General features: G+C 36.1%; 1 protein-coding gene across 4 annotated transcripts in view; it reads left to right on the top strand.

Annotated features, from left to right (window-relative positions):
• The window catches only part of TLK1 (tousled like kinase 1), a 148,582-nt gene extending 129,166 nt beyond the window's left edge, over positions 1–19,416 (top strand). For all 4 annotated transcript variants that reach the window (XM_025994065.2, XM_072751901.1, XM_072751903.1 and 1 more), the window contains 8 exons: positions 1,243–1,324; positions 5,282–5,373; positions 5,458–5,547; positions 5,703–5,872; positions 6,333–6,468; positions 9,866–9,977; positions 10,917–11,024; positions 17,646–19,416. In XM_025994065.2, coding sequence (XP_025849850.1) covers positions 1,243–1,324; positions 5,282–5,373; positions 5,458–5,547; positions 5,703–5,872; positions 6,333–6,468; positions 9,866–9,977; positions 10,917–11,024; positions 17,646–17,822 — 967 coding nt within the window. In that variant the 3' untranslated portion in view covers positions 17,823–19,416. The remainder of the gene's footprint in view (positions 1–1,242; positions 1,325–5,281; positions 5,374–5,457; positions 5,548–5,702; positions 5,873–6,332; positions 6,469–9,865; positions 9,978–10,916; positions 11,025–17,645) is intronic.
• The last annotated feature ends 1,502 nt before the right edge of the window (positions 19,417–20,918 follow it).

The raw sequence follows: 20,918 nt of genomic DNA, 5'->3' as shown, positions 1-20,918 counted from the left end.
AAATAATACAGTTATGGAATAACCTAAAATGTAACCAGATGAAAATTCTAATAAAACAGATAGGACCAAACTAATTTACCCTTGGCTCTTCAGAAAATTATGTTCAAATTTATTTCTGGATGTGACTTAGTCCACTTGATGAAAATTAAGTGAATTGTTACAGCTTTACATTTCCTTTAAAACTAAACAGAGGAGTGCCTGGCTGGCTCAGTTAAGTTAGTAGAGCATTCGACTCTTGATTGCAGGTTGTGAGTTTGAGCCTCACATTGGGGGTAGAGTTTACTTTAAAAAACAAAAAAACAACAACAAAAAAAACCACACACACACACACCTTAGCAGAAATCTCTTTTATTAACAGGTTCCTCAAGAAAAGAAATTGTCAAAGCTATATTCAATTGATTTTGAATTTAAAAATACATTTATTCCTGGAATTAATAAAGCTTTCATTGTTTTTGTTTTTATTTCAAGAGTGCATATTTTGGAATCACATTTTTCTGCTAAGTCCTGTCATGTATTAACTGTTGACCTGAGCAAGTTACTTAAGCTTTCTATGCAGTGGTGCCCTCATCTATAAAATAAGAGATAGTAGCAAGGCCTGCTTCATAGAGTTGGTTGAGAAATGAATGAATTAATACATGTGAGTGCTTAATATATAGCAGGAGCAATAAGTGTTAAATACTAATGAGTATTATCTCTGAGTGGTTTTTTTTTCCTAAGTTTCTTTTTAAAACTTTCATTTCATTAATTGGGAATTAAAATTTTATTTATAGAAGTCCAAAGACAGTAAAATCTAATCATGTATGAAGGCCAATTTATACATACAATTATTTTTTTCATGCAATTATTTTTAATCATATGTCAATACTCCTATAAAATCTTGATTAACCATACTCCCAATATAAAAGTATATTTTTCCACAGGAAATCATTCCTACTGCCTAGTTGTGGGATTTCATAAAGTTCTTAGAATTACAGTAGTTGGTGAGTTTTTATCAGTGCTATTGGTTATTGAACTTGAATGTTCAGCTACAAATCTTAAGCTTAGCAAACACCAAAGAGTTAAGATTAAAAGTAGTCGTGCAGGTGGAGAATGAAAAGTGGTATGGAATGGAATTCAAAATTAACAGTAGAGTGAGAAAGAAAGAAAGCTCAGAGTAAAGAGAGAGTATGGAAGTTTATTATGGAAGGAACCTTTTTGTATATGTTTTTATGTGCCTAAGTGTCTTTTTCTCCCACCCTTAAGGTTCAAAGATCACCCAACGTTAAATGAAAGATATTTATTACTTCATCTGCTTGGTAGAGGTGGCTTTAGTGAAGTGTATAAGGTAATATAAGTTTTTTTCTGTTCCTCATACTAAAATAGCAAAGATATAGGAGTACATGGTTAAGAAATGCTTGTCTTTTATTGAATGATTTTATTATTTTTTTATTGATTTTATGTCCCATCTCTCATTACAAAAAGCCTGATGTCTCACGTTGTCTTATTTCAAGAGTCTGGAGACTCTCCTTGTACAACACCTGATACCTGGTATCTCATTACCAGTAGCCAATCCATTACAAATAACAATCATTAGAATCAAGAGAAGCAGGTCGCCATTTAATGCACATTTATGGAAAGATTGTACCCCTTAATTTTAAACATATGTCACAAGTCTTAAGTGTCCTGAATTTACCCAAACCTCTTCCTATTTTAAGGCCATTGTTTCTCAAATGCACCTGTATAAATATTGAAAAATTTTTAGTCACCATATTCAGTGTTTTGTATCTGTCTGTTTTCACTTTACATTGTATTTTTCTGCCCAGCCTTTAAATTTTGTAGCTCCTGGGGTGCCTGAGTGACTCAGTTGGTTAATAAGCATTTGACTCTTGATTTGGGCTCAAGGTCATAATATCAGGGTCATAGGGTCAGTTTAGCTCTCAGCAGGGAGTCTGCTTGTCCTCCTCTCTGCTCCTCCTCCTGCTCATACACGTGCTTGTGCATGCCCTCTCCCTCTATCAAATAAATAAATCTTTAAAAAAAAATTATAGTTCCTAAGGTCTTTTATCATTCTGTATTCTCCTTTTCAAATACAGATTTTCCCAGCTATCCAAAAGTAGACCATAGGATCCAATGAAACCTTTCATAAGCCACAATGGCGTAAAGGGAAGTATATCCCCTACTTGCCAAAGTTTGTTAGGCCTCTTCACTTTTCCAGGAAAGACTACATTAGTGCCTGTTTTCCCTAACCAGAAAAAGTCCAAAAGGGATTTTCACTCTCATGAAAAAGCCATTACTGTAGCAATGTATGTAATCTCCATTCTACACTTTCCTTCTGAGCTCCATACCTGTTCGTGTACATGATTTAGTCCTTTTATCTCACAAGGATGCTTCATAGGCACTGCACACTCAGGTCTGACCTAGAAATTATTTTCCTTTTCCTCAAAACCTTTTCTTCTAACGCTGTTGCCCACTTAAATACATAGCAGTGCCATCCTTCTGCCCCATCCCTCAAGTGAAAAACTTAGAGACCATCCTTCCCTCAACATAAAACCAGTCCCTGGTGCCCACAGCTACTGATGTCATTAAGCTCTCTTAAATCCAGCAACAACCTTTCTCCTCTCTTAGCTCAAGGCTTCCTTGTCTCTTATTTGCATTACTGCCTGAACCTCCAAGCTAATCACCTTGAACTTCTCCAGTTATTGATGTGTGCTGTAGCTGGATTGGCCTTTTTATAAAGTGCAATCTGATCATCTCACTCTCATGCTGATAAACCCCAGGAGCTTCTTATTCGTTCTTAGTTAGGATGAAGTCTTATTAAAGGTCATACCCTCACCTTAAACTTCAATTCCTACAGGAGAGTTCTCTCTGGGTCTCCTTTTTATAGCTCCTCATTGACACTTTGTGCGTTTTTTGTTATGTATTAGTATAGTTAGTGGTTAAGAGCTTGGGTTCTGAAACCAGATAAGCTGGGTTTGAGTCCTGACTAGTTCTGACTACTGTTTACTAATTGTATGTACTTGAGTTTATGACTTACTATCCTCTGCCTCAGTCATCCTCTTGGGAATAATAATAGTGCCTACATCATAGGATTGCTGTAGTTTTTTTTTTTTTTTTAAGATTTATTTACATATTTTTGAGAGAGAGGGAGGGCAGGGGGAAGAGACACAGAGAGAGAGAGAGAAACTTGAGTAGACTCTATGCTGAGCACAGAGCCTTTCTCGGGGCTCGATCCTAGGACCCAGCTATCTTGATCTGAGCTGAAACGAGGAGTTGGACACTCAACTAACTGAGCCACCCAGGCGCCCTGGATTGTTGTAATGATTAGATGAGCTATGTCACAGGAACATTGGTGCTTTGCAAAGGTAAACTCATCGGATTATAAGAAGTCCTCACTGTTCAGTGAGGCAAGGACTGTGCCTTCTTGTTTTACTGAAGACAAACCTGAATTCTGGTTCTGACTCTGGAATATAATACGGGATTTGGCTTCAGAAAACCTCAGTTCTGATCTTTGTTCAACTGTGAACCATTTTGTTTCTGTTAAGTTGTTTTGTTAAGTTGTTAAGCCTTAAGCATCATGGTTCTAACCTTCCTCACCCGTCAGGAGTGATCTGTGAGCTCTCCTCCAGTTCCTGGTTCTCTGATTCAAATAGTAGTTCATCCCCAAGCACTTAATGGTTCAAGTAGGCTTACTCAGGCCACAACGTAGATCATAATAGCTTACTCTGGATCTGAAAATCACCAGCACTAGTTTAGCCTTAAAGTTGCCCAGCTTCTGAGCTTGCTTACACCTTTCATAACAACTTTCTGCCACTGCCCTATAGTATTTGCACTGTTTTTAATATCACACATAGGGGCTAAGAGGGGCTTTTCTTTTTAAAGAAAGGGCTTATATAGGAAATAGGAAATGCAGATTGGGGCCTTGAATAACTTGAATCTTTAGTACTGACCTAAATACTAAAGACCACTTTCTCCAGCCCCTCAAAGCTTTTTCATGCTTGCCAGGTACACTGGAAAACAAAGCAGCAGATTTTTAGTCAAGAAAATACAGACTTTTCTCTACACCAAGGTGGAAAATATTGAATCAGTTGCTCAGTAATTACCATATTAGCCTCATGGGAAAGGTATACTTTATTCTTCTAATTTTGGGGAAAAGACATGTCATATATAATTATCAGTCAGTATATATTGATAATTTTTATTAGTGTACCTAAAATTTTATTTTCTATTACTCTTTTAGCTTTTTTGCATTCTCTCACATGACCTTTTATTTTTATTTTCTATTTCTTTAAGGTTTTAATAATGTAATTAGCTAATGTTTGACACTTTGTGTTTCATCCCATTTAATCCTCTCAGCAATCCAATCTTATTTATAAATGAGACTGAGGCTAAGAGAGGATATAAGCACAAAGTTCTGTAGCTGATAAGTTTATCTGACTCCAAAATGAATATTCTTAACTACTGTATCCTATATTATTTCTGATCTTAAGCTCTTAAAAATTTTGTGACAAGCAGTTTATCTTTCCTGTTTACTTTTAGGTTAAGTTGATGAGAGTAGGGACTGAGAACCTTCTTTGTAAATTCTAAATGTTTTATTTTTTTTAAAGGAACACCTTTGTCTGTAAATCACAGCAGAACCTAAATTATTAGATCTCCCCTTAATGACATTCAAGTGTTGTTGTGTTTTTTTTATGTAAGAAATAGGCTGATGATTTGAACAAACCAATATAAAACCTCTTTTTGAGGCAACCAGTAAAAAGTTGGGTATTAAAAGAGAATTTAAGGAATTATTATTGATGTAGTTAGGAGTAGTAGATAAATGGTTATGTTTGAACAGTTTCATAATCAAAGTTTAGAGTTTAGAATTTTTTAAACACTTGGACATTGTTATAAACTTGTTTATTTTTAAAGAATTGCGGAGTCACTAGGAAAGGTAGAGGAAAAAGTTTGCTTTATCCAGCCCATGAAAAACACATTACAGCCATCTGTTTTGTTGGCTGCTTACTGCTTTTGCCACTCTAGAGGAGCCAAATCCATATTAAAAAAACAAATAACAGCTTTATTGTTTTATCTTGGTTCAATATATTGACATTTACGAAACTTGAATGTGAAAATTCACATTCAAGTTTTCACTGATGTAGTATAATGGAATTTGTGCCTTGTTTCCAATAATAAATATGTTTTTGAACTCTATATAGTGTATATTCTAATTCCATATTACTGTAATCACCAAAAAAATGTTTTTAAATCTCTTCAGCTATTCAGTTGGTCTTTGGTCCTAACTGTTCTATACCTTGAATCCTAGGCTTTTGATCTTTATGAACAAAGATATGCTGCTGTGAAGATCCACCAGCTTAATAAAAGCTGGAGGGATGAGAAGAAGGAAAACTACCACAAGTAAATATTAATTCTTTCTGGTTTTTATTAAATCAAAATGCGGTTAGTAGTCATGAAGAATAAACATACTCTCTCTTCCCGTAGACATGCCTGCAGAGAGTATAGAATACACAAAGAACTGGATCACCCTAGGATAGTTAAACTCTATGATTATTTCTCGTTGGATACAGATACGTAAGTGAATATAAGGATTTAGTTTTTAAGAAAAAATGTTTGCTTTTGCTTTCTCTATTCTGTAATGATGATATATACTCTTCATTTCATCACTGTAGTAATGAATTACTGAATAATATTTTATGTCTGATTTTTTTTTTTCCTCTTCATTGTAGGTTTTGTACAGTGTTAGAGTACTGTGAAGGCAATGACTTGGATTTCTATCTGAAGCAACATAAATTAATGTCAGAGAAGGAAGCTAGGTCTATTGTAATGCAAATTGTAAATGCACTAAGATATCTCAATGAAATCAAACCCCCTATTATACATTATGATCTTAAGCCAGGTAATTAATAAAATTTATCTCAATTTTTTAAGCTCTAAAGACCATAGTTTTCAAAAATCGTAGTTTAGAAACATGCTTTTCGGTTTAGTTTTTTAAAGTCCATGGAACCCTAGAATTTATAATGCCCATTGAATCACCACATTTTAAAATTATTTTAAGGGGGATCCCTGGGTGGCTCAGCAGTTTATCTCCTGCCTTCAACCCAGGGCGTGATCCCGGGGTCCCGGGATTGAGTCCTACATTGGGATCCCTGGGTGGGGCCTGCTTCTCCCTCTGCCTCTCTCTCTCTCTCTCTCTCTCTCTCTCTCATGAATGGATAGATAAAATCTATAAAATAAAATTATAATTTTACATTTTTAACTAGGTATTTTAAATATATAGCTGTTCCCCCAATGTCAGCTAAAGTAGTAAATGTTTTTCACGCATGTATCATTAAAAAAACTTTGTATTTTGTTCTTAGGAAATATCCTTCTAGTAGATGGCACAGCATGTGGAGAAATCAAAATCACTGATTTTGGTCTATCCAAGATCATGGATGATGATAGCTATGGTGTAGATGGAATGGATCTAACTTCTCAAGGGGCAGGCACTTACTGGTAAATGTATAACTTAAAATATCGAAGTTGTCTACTTTTTATGAGAGTTTAGTTATTTTCATGGATCTTTGAGATTACTGTGGTAAAGGTACTAATACAAAGTTTGAATCAAGAAGGAAATTACTATTGTCAATATTCTTTTCTCATCTGGTCTTAACTGTATATATCAGCAAAGTGAAGGGAGAATAACTTGGCACTGGCCAGTGACTTCACTATCTACCAGCCAGAAACTCCTCACATGGAGAATCATGGATTTTCTTCTGTATGTTCAAGTGATCTTTATCATCAGTACAAATATTTATATAAAGATAGTATCCTATTACAAGCAATAGCCATAAGCATGGAGTCTTCTCTGTAGATGTTGTGTGGTTAGTTTTTATTGGAGCTGGAAGTTTTGTTGATCATACATGGGAAAGAAGTTTGGAGTACTTTTAGTCTTTGGACTTGACTCTCAGAAGTCCCTTTTAATAACTTCATACTTAGAAACTCTAGGTAGAGGACAGCCCCGGTGGCTCAGTGGTTTAGCACTGCCTTCAGCCCAGGGCATAATCTGGAGACCGGGGATTGAGTCCCATGTCAGACTCCCTGCATGGAGCCTGCTTCTCCCTCTGCCTTGTGTCTCTGCCTCTCTGTGTGTGTGTGTCTCTCATGAATAAATAAAATCTTAAAAAAAAAAAAAAACAAAGAGAAACTCCGGGTAGAACTGTAGATTCAGAGATCTAAGTCTAAATGAATGTCATTCTCTTCAGAGTACCTAGATGTTAACAAAAATCACTTAGTGTGAATTTTCAAACTTACTGTCGGATTCACCAAAGTGGAGAATAATATAGACTATAAAATTTCAAAACAAACTTAGTTTCACAAAAGGAGTAAAATTGTAATTGGAGAAAGAACTGTACTCAACTTCACTGAACAAGATAGAGACTACAAACATAAAATATGACATTGGGGTTTCCAGAATAGTCTTCACATATCCTATGCACGTAACAACCAGTTCCGTAAGATTCCCTGGGTCTGTATGAACTTAACTTTTCATGCACAGGGATTAGTCATGTTCATGTATTCTTTTAAAGCCATTTTACTTTCAAATTCTGCTTGTAGCATTTTCCAAGAATATGAATAATATAATAGATCATGGATTTTCCCCCCATATTTAAAGAAAATTGTCATTCAAACTAGAAACCCCCTAAAAATTGGCATCCTCAATCAGTAGTCTTCAGACTTTTAGCAATAAATGTCCTTCATAGAACCGTGTATTCCATGGAAGACAGCTTGAAATAATAGAGAATTCTAAATAATAGATCATCCTTCCTCTGTAGAGACTCCCATGATGTTGTTTCCCTTGGTCTGGCTTTGCTAGTGGAGGGCTGGGCAAGAAGATTTACCTCTGACAGGTGGGCTGGAGTATTTCCATGTAGTAACCTGGAATGTGTTTCCCATAGAAATATGTTTTAAAAAATGGTTAGCTTCCTATAGTCCTAGCTTTTTAAGCTTACGTATTTGGTAAGCTGGGATGTCCTGTACAGTCTTCTAGAATACATGCATATAATGCTTTTGCAAATTACCTTTTCATCCCCAGAAACTATTTATCAGTATCACTTAGAAGAAAATCAGTTTTGTCCCTCATTTCCTCCCAAGTCTCAAATCTCCTCAAATAACTTTAGTGTCTTTCCTATAAGTCCTTTCCTTGCTTACAGCTTTTTGCCTCAAGAGACAGTGTAGCATAGTGTTTAAGAGCCATTCTTGTTTCATAAATCCACACAAAATATATACTTTTATTCATAAAACAAATCTGGCTTTTTTACTTGATTTGGAGATAGGAAAGGATTTACATTACAAATGAGTTATTGGTCATCTTTGGTGGTTCTATTTCTAGAAGTTGTTTTTTTTTTTTTGTTTTGTTTTTTTTTTTTTTTAAGAAATCTGTGTTTATCTTGCTGAAATTTAAATGATTTACGCATAGTATAAAACCAAAAGGAAAAAAAGTTAGATTCTCATTTAGCTGTATTATTTTTCAGGAATTTTTAGTTTATCTAAATTTTAGAGGTGGGAGATGCTTGCATCCCTGATGGATCTTTCTTTTTATAACCTAAGGTGTGACATATTTATTTGTACCTTTCCTTTATATAAAATTATGAACTTACAAATAGCACTTAAAAGTAGAAAATATTATGCTGAGTGAAATAAGTAAATCGGAGAAGGACAAACAGTGTATGTTCTCACTCATTTGGGGAATATAAATAATAGTGAAAGGGAATATAAAGGAAGGGAGAAGAAATGTGCGGCAAATATCAGGAAGGGAGACAGAACATAAAGACTCCTAACTCTGGGAAATGAACTAGAGGTGGTGGAAGGGGAGGAGGGCGGGGGATGAGGGGGAATGGGTGACGGGCACTGAGGGGGACACTTGACGGGATGAGCACTGGGTGTTTTTCTGTATGTTGGTAAATTGAACACCAATAAAAATTAATTTATTAAAAATAAAAAATAAAATGAAAAAATGCAACCAAAAAAATAGAAAATAGTATTTTTTTTAATACTTTATATTTTAGATGCTGCTAGGGTTCAAAAACTGCACAGTGAATAATATGAGCCCCTTGAGCTGCTCCCAGTTGAGTGTGAGTTTAGTGCAGTGCCAGTATAGAGGTATCATAACATCTGCCGGTTACATGGGGAAGAAGCAAAGCTCAGCCTAGAGGGAAGGAACAGAGGAGGTTTATGGAGGTCTAGTCCATCTTAAAGAAAAAAGTGCTCACCAAATGAATTGGAGTGGTTAGGGAAGGCATTAGAAATTGTTATATGAGAGAAGAAAAAAAAAAAGAAAGAAAGAAAAAAAAGAAATTGTTATATGAAGAAGCATGTGGGGGATAAGGGAGCAGTATGGTGAGCCAAATGAATGGTCTTTGCCCAGACAGTTGCTTGTAGATTAGGATGGGTTTGTGTTACAAACAAGAGCTATGAGGTCTAACCGTGGTAGTACATGATGTTGCAAGTTTTTAAATAGAAGAGCCAGCTGGTCAGATACCTGTTTAGGAAGAGAATTGCCTACAGTTTGAACACAAGTCAAAGGGCATGGGAGAGTGTTTATTAATGCTTACTCAAATTAGAACATAATTTCTACTGACAATATATGTATATTACCTACAGGAATGAAAAATGATGTTAGTATATATAATATATGTATGTGTTGCATATTTTATCACAAAGTTGTATGTTTTGGCTCTAGAGTCCAATGATACAAGGATGTGTAAATGTTTCAAAAGTTTAGTGATTTTTCATTCATGAAAGTCCTAAGGCTTTTTGTAGGAGTATTGAGTGTTCTCAATGTACCTTTAGAAGGCTTAAGTTACAGACTGTTAATGGTATCCTTTACTCTTTTCTCCTTCAAAAACTGTAGGTATTTACCTCCTGAGTGTTTTGTAGTTGGAAAAGAACCACCAAAGATTTCCAACAAGGTTGATGTGTGGTCAGTTGGCGTCATTTTCTTTCAGTGTCTTTATGGTAGAAAGGTAAGTTAAAGTATGCAAGATTCTGCTGTATGGAGAAAAGTTGAATTTCCCATCTTAAATTTAAAGTTTTAATTAATTTAAAGTCAGGGTAGATCCTACTAAGGGAAGTCAGGCTTCTGTTTCTTGGTAAAATTTCCATGGATCAGATTATTTTAATGTCACAGCAGCTTACTTGATCTCCTTTTTGCCCCCTCTTTTTTTCTTTAAGTAAAAGAAGAACCGATCTATTAATAATGCTAACATTTTCTACTGTTAGGGTTCTGGAGCCAAAACACTCCATTCTTTGTACTTACTCACATTGTCTCCCCCACTCCTACCTCACTCCACACACACTCAATTTGTCCTGGGCATTGTGTCCCCTTATGCTTCCTCAGGGAAACTCCATCAAACTTAGTCTTAATTCTTCCCAAACCTCTCTTTATTTTATTTTTAAAGACAGAGCTACAAGCTGCCATAGATACTTTCCAGTCCCTTCATGTTGGTGTGGAGAGAGAGATTAAGGGACTTCTCTAGGAAGTCACTGCAAGTTAGAACAAACCCAGAACTGTCAGTGAAGGAGTGTAGCATGCTCAAAGTATTTTATTCTTTGGAGTTTTCAGACATTTCCACTGCTTCTTACTTCTTTAGTCATGTTTCAGTTTTTAAAACGGTCATAATAAATTTTTAGATTTTTAAAATATTTTTGTTTTATCTTGATTATATTGCAACAGCATTATAGTCTATGTTTATGCACCATGTTTAAGCTATATTGAGGAATTAGGTGGGTTTGCTCAGCCTTCTATCAATTATAACACTATTTCTATGAGAATGTATCCCAAGTTCCAAATAATGAAGAAGAATTTTTAGAACACAAATCATTTATTTCTTGAGGATTTAGTGATAATTACTCTGTTTAAATATTTGTGAGAAATTCCTAAACTTTTTTTTTTTTTTTTTAAGCCATTTGGTCACAATCAATCTCAACAAGACATTCTTCAAGAAAATACAATATTAAAAGCCACAGAAGTCCAGTTCCCTGTAAAACCAGTTGTAAGCAGTGAAGCAAAGGTATTAAAGTTTATGTAAATAAGTTTTGTGAAGTAAATTTTATTTCATAAATTGTGTTGAAAGTAAGTACAGTTGACTTCTGAACCACATGGGTTTGAACTGCAGAGATCAGGTCCTTTGTTAATGTGGATTTTTTTTTTAACAAATAGTACAGTACTGTAAATGTATTTTCTCTTATGATTTTAACATTTCCATTTCTTTAGCTTACTTTATTGAAAGAATATACCATATATATAACATAAAATATGTATTATTCAACTGCTTATGTTATCAGTAAGTCTTCCAGTCAACACTAGGCCATTCATAGTTTTGGGGCAGCCAAAAGTTATATTTGGATTTTCAACCATGCCCCTAAACCCCCACACTGTTCACAGGTCAACTGTACTTAATAGTAAATAAAAAAAGAGATTGCTGCCACAGTAAAATTTGTCCACTAAGGACTGGTGATTTGCTCTGGAAAGAGTCTTTGGTTTTCACCTTTTGAAGACCCAGATACAGTCCCTGATTGACAACAGCAACTTGCTTTGAAAATTAAGGAAAAAATCACAAAACTTTTATGTATCAGCATACGGTAATACCAACATATTTAAGTATATAAGAAGTAAAAAAAAAAGTAGTAATAACTACCATTTATTTAGTGATTATGTACCAAGCATTGTGTTGATACTTAATCTTTTAACAACTGTATAGATATAGATCAGTATCTTCATTATTCCCATTTTATAAAGTAGGAAGCCATCCAAACCATAGCAGAATTATCTTGTCCAGAATCATACAAGCTAGAAAATAGCAGAGCTGTGGCCTAAAGTATTCACTTCTGCTAGACTCCAGAATTCACTGTTGACCTTATGCTGCCATACAGTAGCTCTTGAAAAAGCCTGACCTCTTCATCACCTCTGCTTCCATGTAGCAGTCTATGAATCAGTAATGAACAGCTTCCTGTAGTTCTAATCCATCTGTCTAGTAACATGGAATAGCATCTGTAATTAATAGCAAAATGTTAATGGTGCTTAATATCTTCCCATTTTCATTCTATTGGCCTTTCACCTTTGTATTTTCACTCTTCCTTTGTTAGACTCAGCACAAAGCTCATTTCTCTGTGATTCCTATTGGAATCTTTTTTTTTTTTTTTAAGATTTTATTTATTTATTCATAGAGACAGAGAGGCAGAGACACAGGCAGAGGGAGAAGCAGGCATCATACAGAGAGCCTGACGTGGGACTCGATCCAGGGTCTCCAGGATAACACCCTGGGCTGCAGGCGGCGCTAAACCGCTGCGCCACTGGGGCTGCCCTGGAATCTTCTTTTTTTTTTAACTTTTTTTTTTTTTTTTAAATTTTTATTTATTTATGATAGTCATACAGAGAGAGAGAGAGAGAGAGGCAGAGACACAGGCAGAGGGAGAAGCAGGCTCCATGCACCAGGAGCCTGATGTGGGATTCGATCCCGGGTCTCCAGGATCACGCCCTGGGCCAAAGGCAGGCGCCAAACCGCTGCGCCACCCAGGGATCCATGGAATCTTCTTTTTTAAATCCTATGAAATTCCTAAGAAAAACACATGAAGGTTCCAGTTTTTTCTTGGCAGTAAGGATAATTCATAAACAGGCATTATAATTTCTGTATTCTTAGAATGTAGGTAATAAGCACTGCTAGATATTGCCCCTGATCGAGGTCATAGTGACCTTCATTATTGAAAATGTACTGGTTTTTGTGAATAACAAACAGTCTTGTATTTCATTTTGTCTGTTACATCTTATTGGATAACTTTTAGAAGATAATTCATTGTGCTTCAGACTAAGATCATCACATACTTTTCATAAGGTAATATGGCTCCCTGAAAAGAACTTGACAATGCTAGCATCTAAATTTTGCCTTCCTTTTCTATCTGCAGCATCAGTGAGAAAAGAAACTAAATAAATTAACTGACAGAAGTGACCAGGAATGAATGTGGTTTGCCGAAAAGAAGTCCCATTTAGCCATCTCTGTTTCTAGTCTTATGCTCTTCATAGGCACCATAGTCACAGATGTGGGAAGTAAAGGGGCACATTGTTTTTTGTGGGGTTTCATGTGCGGTGTTTTTTTCAAACCTTGTCCTTAGAGAATACACCTCTACCAAGTACCTCCACTGACCTGGCCTGAGCATCTTAATCTTTTTTTCTTAATTTTTTTTTTTTTAATTTATTTATGATAGTCACAGAGAGAGAGAGGCAGAGACACAGGCAGAGGGAGAAGCAGGCTCCATGCACCGGGACCCCGACGTGGGATTCGATCCCGGGTCTCCAGGATCGCGCCCTGGGCCAAAGGCAGGCGCCAAACCGCTGCGCCACCCAGGGATCCCTGGCCTGAGCATCTTAATAAGTACATGTACTCCTTGTAGACTAACGTCAGCAGCTTTTCCTCTACTGAAACTTATGTTAAACTGAACTCTAGGTTTCAGAGACGGCATTGAAAATGATTCAGAAAGATTTTTGATAAGTATTTGTAAGCTAACTAACGTATAATAATAAGAGCTAGTTTGTTTTTAGAGGAAAAATTACTTATCAACGTAGGTGCAAAATGCTTTAATTCATGAATGTATATGGAAGTTAGGAATTTTAAGACAGGCTAGTTACTTTTGCTGTCAGCAATAAGGAAATGATTATCCCTTGAAAATGTTTTATCTGTTGCAAAAATCGGATGAATCTCTCAAAATAGGATATTGACTGAAAGAAGTCAGAACATAAGGTATAATTCCACTTAAGTAAAGTTCAGAACTAGAGTAGTAGAAGTCAGGATAGAGATTTCCCTGCTAGCTTGGAGGCAGAGCCAGTGCCTGGACAGAGGCATGAAGAGACGTAGGGGGTTCTGGTTAGGTTAGGTTTGATTGCCAGCTACATACATAGATTTGCTTTGTGTACCATCTTAGATTTTTTTTAATACAAAGCCATTCTGAAGGACAATATATATAAAAACCAGTTTAAGAAGGAAAAAAGATACTGTGATTATATTCCATTATTTAGTTTTTTCAGTACTGATATACAATATTAACTTAGGAAACAAACCCCAATAGAAGTATCACTTCATTGTTCCCTGCATCTTAAAAAATGTGGCACCCCCACCCCCAAAAAAAGGGCATCATACCCTCTAGCCAAAGTAAACTGATAGTAAAATGGAATGAGAATGAGAGAAAATTCTTAGAAGTCTGGAATTATTATATATGGAGAAATGCAGCTTTCCATATTCAATATAGTATTTGGAAGTTTTTGCCAGAGCAATTAGACAAGAACGAATAAAAGGAAAAAGTAAAAGAGTCACTATTTGCAAATGACATTATATATATAGAAAATCCTAAAGACTGTACCTTGGTAAAGTTGCAGGATACAAAAATCTGTTGTATTTCTATACACTACTAATAAACTATCAGAGAAATTAAGAAAACAGTCTTTACAGTTGTATCAAGAAGAATAAAATACCTAGGAATAAATTTAACCAAGGAGGTGAAAAGTGTACTCTGAAAACTATAAAACATTGATGAAAGGAATTGAAGGCCATGCAAATAAATGGAAATATATCCCTTGCTCTTGAATTAGAAGAATATTTAAAAGTCTGTACTACCCAAAGCAATGTAAAAATTGAATGCATGCCCTATCAAAATTCTAATGGCATTTTTCACAAAAATAGATCACCCAATTCTAAAATTGGGATGAAATCACTAAAAACCCTGAATAGCCAAAGCAGTCTTAAGAAAGAAGAACAAAGCCAGAGGCATCAAACTCCTTGATTTTGAGCTATATTTCAAAGCTGTAGCAATCAAAACAGTATGGTATTGGCATAAAAACAGACAAATCAGTGGAACAGAATAGAGAGCCCAGAAATAAACCCAAGCTTAGATGGCTAATTAATTTATGACAAAAGAGGGATGCCCGGGTGGCTCAGCAGTTAAGCACCTGCCTTCGGCCCAGGGCATGATCCTGGAGTCCCGGGATCGAGTCCCACATCGGGCTCCCTGCATGGAGCCTACTTCTCCCTCTGCCTGTGTCTCTATCATAAATAAATTTTTTTAAAAAATTTTTAAAAAATTATGACAAAAGAGCCAAGATTATAAAGTGGAGAAAGGATAGTCTCTTCAATAAATGATGTTGGGGAAACTGGACCACTGCTTTAACCATACAGGAAAATAAATTCAAAATGGATGAAAGTCTTGAACGTAAACCCTGAATCCATAAAACTCCTGGAAGATGTAGCGATTAAGCTCCTTGACATTTGTCTTGGTGAGGATTTGTGGATCTGACACCAAAAGCAAAGGCAACAAAAGCAAAAACAGACCAGTGGGACTACATCAAATGAAAAACCAGTTGCACAGCAAAAGAAACCATCAACAAAACGAATGGGCAACCTACTAAATGGTAGAAAATATTTGCAAGTTATAGCTGACAAGGGCTCAATATTCAAAATCTATAGAGTTGGTACAACGCACTAGCAGGGAAAACAGGCAAGAGAGATACCTGGATGGCTCAATTGAGTAAGTGTCCGACTCTTGATCTCAGGATGAGTTCAAGCCTTACATTGGGCTCCACGCTGGGCATAGAGTCTATTTTAAGAAAAGAAAAACAATCTGATTAAAAAATAAGCAGAGTATATGAATAGATACTTCTCCAAAGAAGATATGTGGCCAACAGGTATATGAAAAGGTGCTTGGCGTCACTAAATCAAAACCATAGTCAGGGGGCACCTGGCTGGCTTAATTGATAGAGCACACAACTCTAAATCTCAGGGTTGTGAGTTTAAGCCCCATGTTAGGTGTGGAACCTACTTAAAAACCACAGTGAGATATCACCTGATATCTGTTAAAATGGCTATTGAAAAATAAAAAGAAGTGTTGGTGAGGATGTGGAGAACGAGAAACCCTTGTGTACTACTGATAGGAATGTAAATTGGTATGGCCACTGTAGAAAATAGTATGGAGGTTCCTCAAAAAATTAAAAGTATAACTACCATATGATCCAGTAATCCTGCCTCTGGGTATTTATCCAAGAAAAGTAAAGCACTAATTAGGAAACATCCCTGTACCCCTCTGTTCACTGCAGCATTATTTATAATAGCTAAGACATGGAAACAACTAAGTGTCCATCAGTGGATGAATGGCTAAAGAAAATGTGGTTTATAGATACAGTGGAATATTTTTCAGCCATGAAAGAAAGGATCTCTTGCCAGTTGCAACACCATGGATGGACCTTGAGCACATTACACTAAGTGAGATAAGTTAGAGAAAGACAGATACTATGTGTCTCACTTATATGTAAAATCTTATTAAAAAAAACAGGGACGCCTAGGTGGCTCAGTCATTGAGTGTCTGCCTTTAGCTCAAGTCATAATCCTGGGGTCCTGGGATCAAGTCCCACATCAGGCTCCCTACAAGGAGCCTGCTTCTCTCTCTGCCTCTCTGTCTCTCTCATGAGTAAGTAAATTTAAAAAAACAAAACAACCCAAGCTCATGAATACAGAGAACAGACTGCTGGGAGGCAGGGGGTGGGAGATGAGCGAAATGGACAAAAAGGATCAAAGGTACAAACTTCGAGTTTGAAAATAAGTCTTGGGCAGCCCAGGTGGCTCAGTGGTTTAGTGCCGCCTCCGGCCCAGGGCATGATCCTGGAGACCCGGGATCGAGTCCCACGTCAGGCTCCCTGCATGGAGCCTGCTTCTCCGCCTCTCTCTCTGTCTCTCTCATGAATGAATGAATGAATGAATGAATGAATGAATGAATAAATAAATTTTTAAAAAAACAAAATCAGTCCTAAGGAGAATAGTTCTTAAAATTTATCAAAAGAAAACAATTGTCTAAGTTGTTGTGCACCTAAAACAATGATAGATATTATATAGTTTTTAAAAATAATTACCATGCCATCCAACAATTCCAGTTTTAGCTATATACCCCAAAAAAGCAAGGATTGAACAGATACTTTTATGCCATTGCTCACAGCAGCATTATTCAAAATGTCAACAGATAAATGGATAAACAAAATGTAGTATGTACATGAAATGGAGTATTATTCAGCCTTAAAAAGCAGTGAAATTCTGATGCATGCTACCACATGGAGAACTCTTAAACATGATGCTAAGTGAAATAAGCCATACACAAAAGGACAAATACTGTATGATTCCACTTACAGAACAGTGGTTACCAAGTGCTGGGGGAAGGACAAGTGGAGAGTCGTTTAATGGTACAGAATTTCATCTTTTGTTTTGAATATTGGATGATGAAAATGATCTGGAGATGAATGACCTTGATGTTTCATAACAACATGAATGCACTTAAAATATCACTGAATTGTATACTCAGAATAAGATGCTAATTTTTGTTCTTGGAATAAATTTTTTTAAAACTGAGGTACACCTTTCCAACAGGAAATTTAAATGGTAGCAGTAATCATTTAGACTATAAAATCAACAACTAAGGGCTGGGACTTGAGTTTACTTTTGGAATAAGAATTTTAATGCTATAGAATTTTTTCAAGATTTGAATGCTAATGAAGTGAAATACACTTACTGTCTTAAACGTGGTCATTTTACAATAGGAGCCAGCTGACTGATGTGTATAAAGGAGCACAAATTTTAATTTCTGAACTTTTTTTTTTTTTTAAGGCCTTTATAAGACGCTGTCTGGCCTACCGAAAAGAAGATCGGTTTGATGTGCACCAACTGGCAAATGACCCGTACCTTCTTCCACATATGAGAAGATCAAATTCTTCAGGAAACTTACACATGGCTGGGCTTACAGCATCCCCTACACCCCCTTCTTCAAGCATAATTACTTACTGATTTTCCTCCAAAATTGGCATGATATCTTTGAATTGCTTCCAGATACACACTTGAGTTTGAGAGCATTTGATTGTTTTTTGTTGTTTTCTTTTTCACACAGGACATGGTTGAGAACTATTTGTGAACTGAAGTTCTTCATAGCGTCATTTGTATGAGTGGATCATGGACAATGAATAAAATGTACACTTTTGACTATAACCCTGAGCAGTGAAGGATGACTGCCTGTTGCACAGAAACAGGAATACCGTGTTAAGAAAAATTGTTTGGGGGAACACTGTAAATAACGTTTATAATACTTAAATACATTTGGTTGTTACTAGAGAGTTCTAATATGAAGGGTAGTTTTTCATTATTTAAAAACACATGGAAAAAATATTTCTAACACAAGAACTATAGTGCCTGGATACATTCTTCAGCATTCAGCGGTTAATCTGCTGAAACCAAAGTAAGAACTGAATGACGGTGACAGTTGTGTTTTATAGTAGTAGCATGTGAGAGTTAGAATCTTTGGACTTTGGACAAAGTTACACTTTGTCACTTGCCTATTCTGGCTTTTACCAAGTTGTACCTCGAAACCACATGTCCGTTTTGTTTTTTTGTTTTTTTTTACTAGTCATGTTAACGGGAGAGCTATTATTTCTAGATCTACTTTACACCTTTGACAAAATGAGCTGCTTGTTTTGAAATCACTAAATATCTCTGATGTTTTCAGTATGTTTGAATTAAGATATTTTTCCCTTTGTTACCAGGCCTTGTTCATAAACAAGTGACAGTATGTAACCAAATGCAGATCAGACCAGTTCTATGCAGGATAATGATAAATTCCCTTCTAGCTCTATTGTAAATTGTTGTACAGATGTTGTATTTCAATTACCAAGTTTCAGCAGCTTATTCTTGTACAAATGTTTAAAAATATGGCTTTTCTAATTGGATATTGTATTTTTTTTAAGTCTTCTTGAAAGGCGCTTTAATTGCTGCTAAATGATGTTGCTTCTTTGCTAAAAAATCTAATGACCTCCTTAAAGGTGCAAGTTGACTGTACATCTTATTAGAGATATTAAAAGCTGGCATTCATTAACAATCAAGGCATGTAAAAATGATCCATCTTGGACATGTAGGGTTCACTAAATCAGATTCTTGGGTTCTAGGGCTGTGGAGCACATAGATAACTAGATTTATAAATTGTTCATGTTTATCCTACATTTCTAGAAGGTTCTTATCAGAAAGGTGGGATGGTGGTCCCATAAATAAGTTTCTTGTGGTTTGTACAGATTTGTTAAAATGTGAACATTTTCTAACTGCCGTGTATGGTAGAAACCATTCTTTTTCAGGATGTTGTATTTTACTCCTATAAGAATTATTTGTCACATTCATAATGCTGATACTTACATGTAAGTTGTCCATGTTGCCGAAAAAGGAGGTGATACCACAGGTTCTCCTTAATATTGTACAGTTAAACTGTGGCTCTTATTTCTCATGTTGCAAGCCATTTTGTTTTCTCATTGTACATATAGACACATTGTCTCTTAAGATGCTGCTGAAATTGTAGAGAATGTAGCCAAAACAGTAATAAACAATGACAATTAAAATTTAAGGACTATGAAAATTACATTTGAAGGGAGCTTTTAGGATATTAACTGACTTGGCTCCTTCAGAATCAGCTCCAGTAGACTGTTTAAGTGTACTTCAGGACAGGTAGCAAGAGCTTCAGGCTGTTAAAGTACTAAAGCTCATTATCAAGGCTAAGCCTGAGAAGGCACCAGAGCTCTGTGAGGAGTGGCCGCAGGGCTGTACCTGCTCCTCTATAGATTAAGATAGAAATTCTGTTTTTAAAAAACACTGATATGGTGATGAAATGTTAGCATTAATTGCTTTAGGTGCAGCCTACAACTTATTAGTTTGGTTGTTTGAGTTTTCATCTTTCCAAATCATTAAGTACTGTGTTCATATAGTAATTGTCATTTATTGTCCTAAATTCATTGACCTACTAGGTGGACATGTAACTTCTAACAATAGGTGGAATCAGTGATGTAGATGAGATCAATGTGTGACCACACTCTTCAACTGAGTGAAAATGTAGTACAGGAAACCAGGCCATAACAGGTGACTGCTGCCCAGGAGTGAGTTCAGGGAGCCCTTGAGCATCGAAGATGCACAGGACATAAACCCACTTTGACATCTAAGTTATTCTCAACAAATGCTATAGATTTGGGGGTCACATGCCATTAACCCAGCAGGTACAGGATGGTTAACTGAGCCACGGTGAATCATTTACTGTTATCTTCACATGGGAAACAGGGGTACCATTGAGTAATTTCAGTCACTGGCTACCTTTGGCTCTAATACCTTCTGAGGCTTACATGGTTTTTGGTCTCCTGGATTCTGTCCTCGGAAATAAAGCAGGTCTTTTTTTCCCTAACACATGAGCTAAGCGTCTCCCTTTAGGAGTCAGGACTGATGCAACATGAAGTAGTTTATACATATAATTTAAGCATGTTTCTTTTTTTTTTTTTTTTTTTTTTTTTTTTTATTTATTTATGATAGTCACAGAGAGAGAGAGAGAGGCAGAGACACAGGCAGAGGGAGAAGCAGGCTCCATGCACCGGGAGCCCGATGTGGGATTTGATCCCGGGTCTCCAGGATCGCGCCCTGGGCCAAAGGCAGGCGCCAAACCGCTGCGCCACCCAGGGATCCCCTAAGCATGTTTCTTTGATGTGAATTAGCTGTAGTGTATGCACATTGAGAGGAAGTGTAGAAACCACTCTAATAATTTGTAAGTCGGGAGTAGATTTTTTTTTTTTTCCCCAAAAACAAAGTCAGGTTTATTTCCTTACCGCCATTCCTTTCTGCTAACAAAACTCAGTTTAAATGGTACATAAAATGTGAACACATACTCTGCAAATACCTTACATGAACCCAAAATGGACGGTTTCAGCAAAACATTAAAAGAGTATATTGTTTGCTTTGCTGTTCATTACTTATTAAATACAGTGTTGATTAACATCAGATGTCATTAGCTATGTTTTAGTGCTTAAAGGACACAGTCCTTTAAACTTAAGAATTTAACTAAATTGCTGTTTGAAATGTGAAAAAGTT

The sequence above is a fragment of the Vulpes vulpes genome, chromosome 3 (genome assembly GCF_048418805.1).
Source record: "Vulpes vulpes isolate BD-2025 chromosome 3, VulVul3, whole genome shotgun sequence".
Taxonomy (NCBI): Eukaryota; Metazoa; Chordata; class Mammalia; order Carnivora; family Canidae; genus Vulpes; species Vulpes vulpes.
This window is presented reverse-complemented; position numbering and strand designations above follow the sequence as displayed.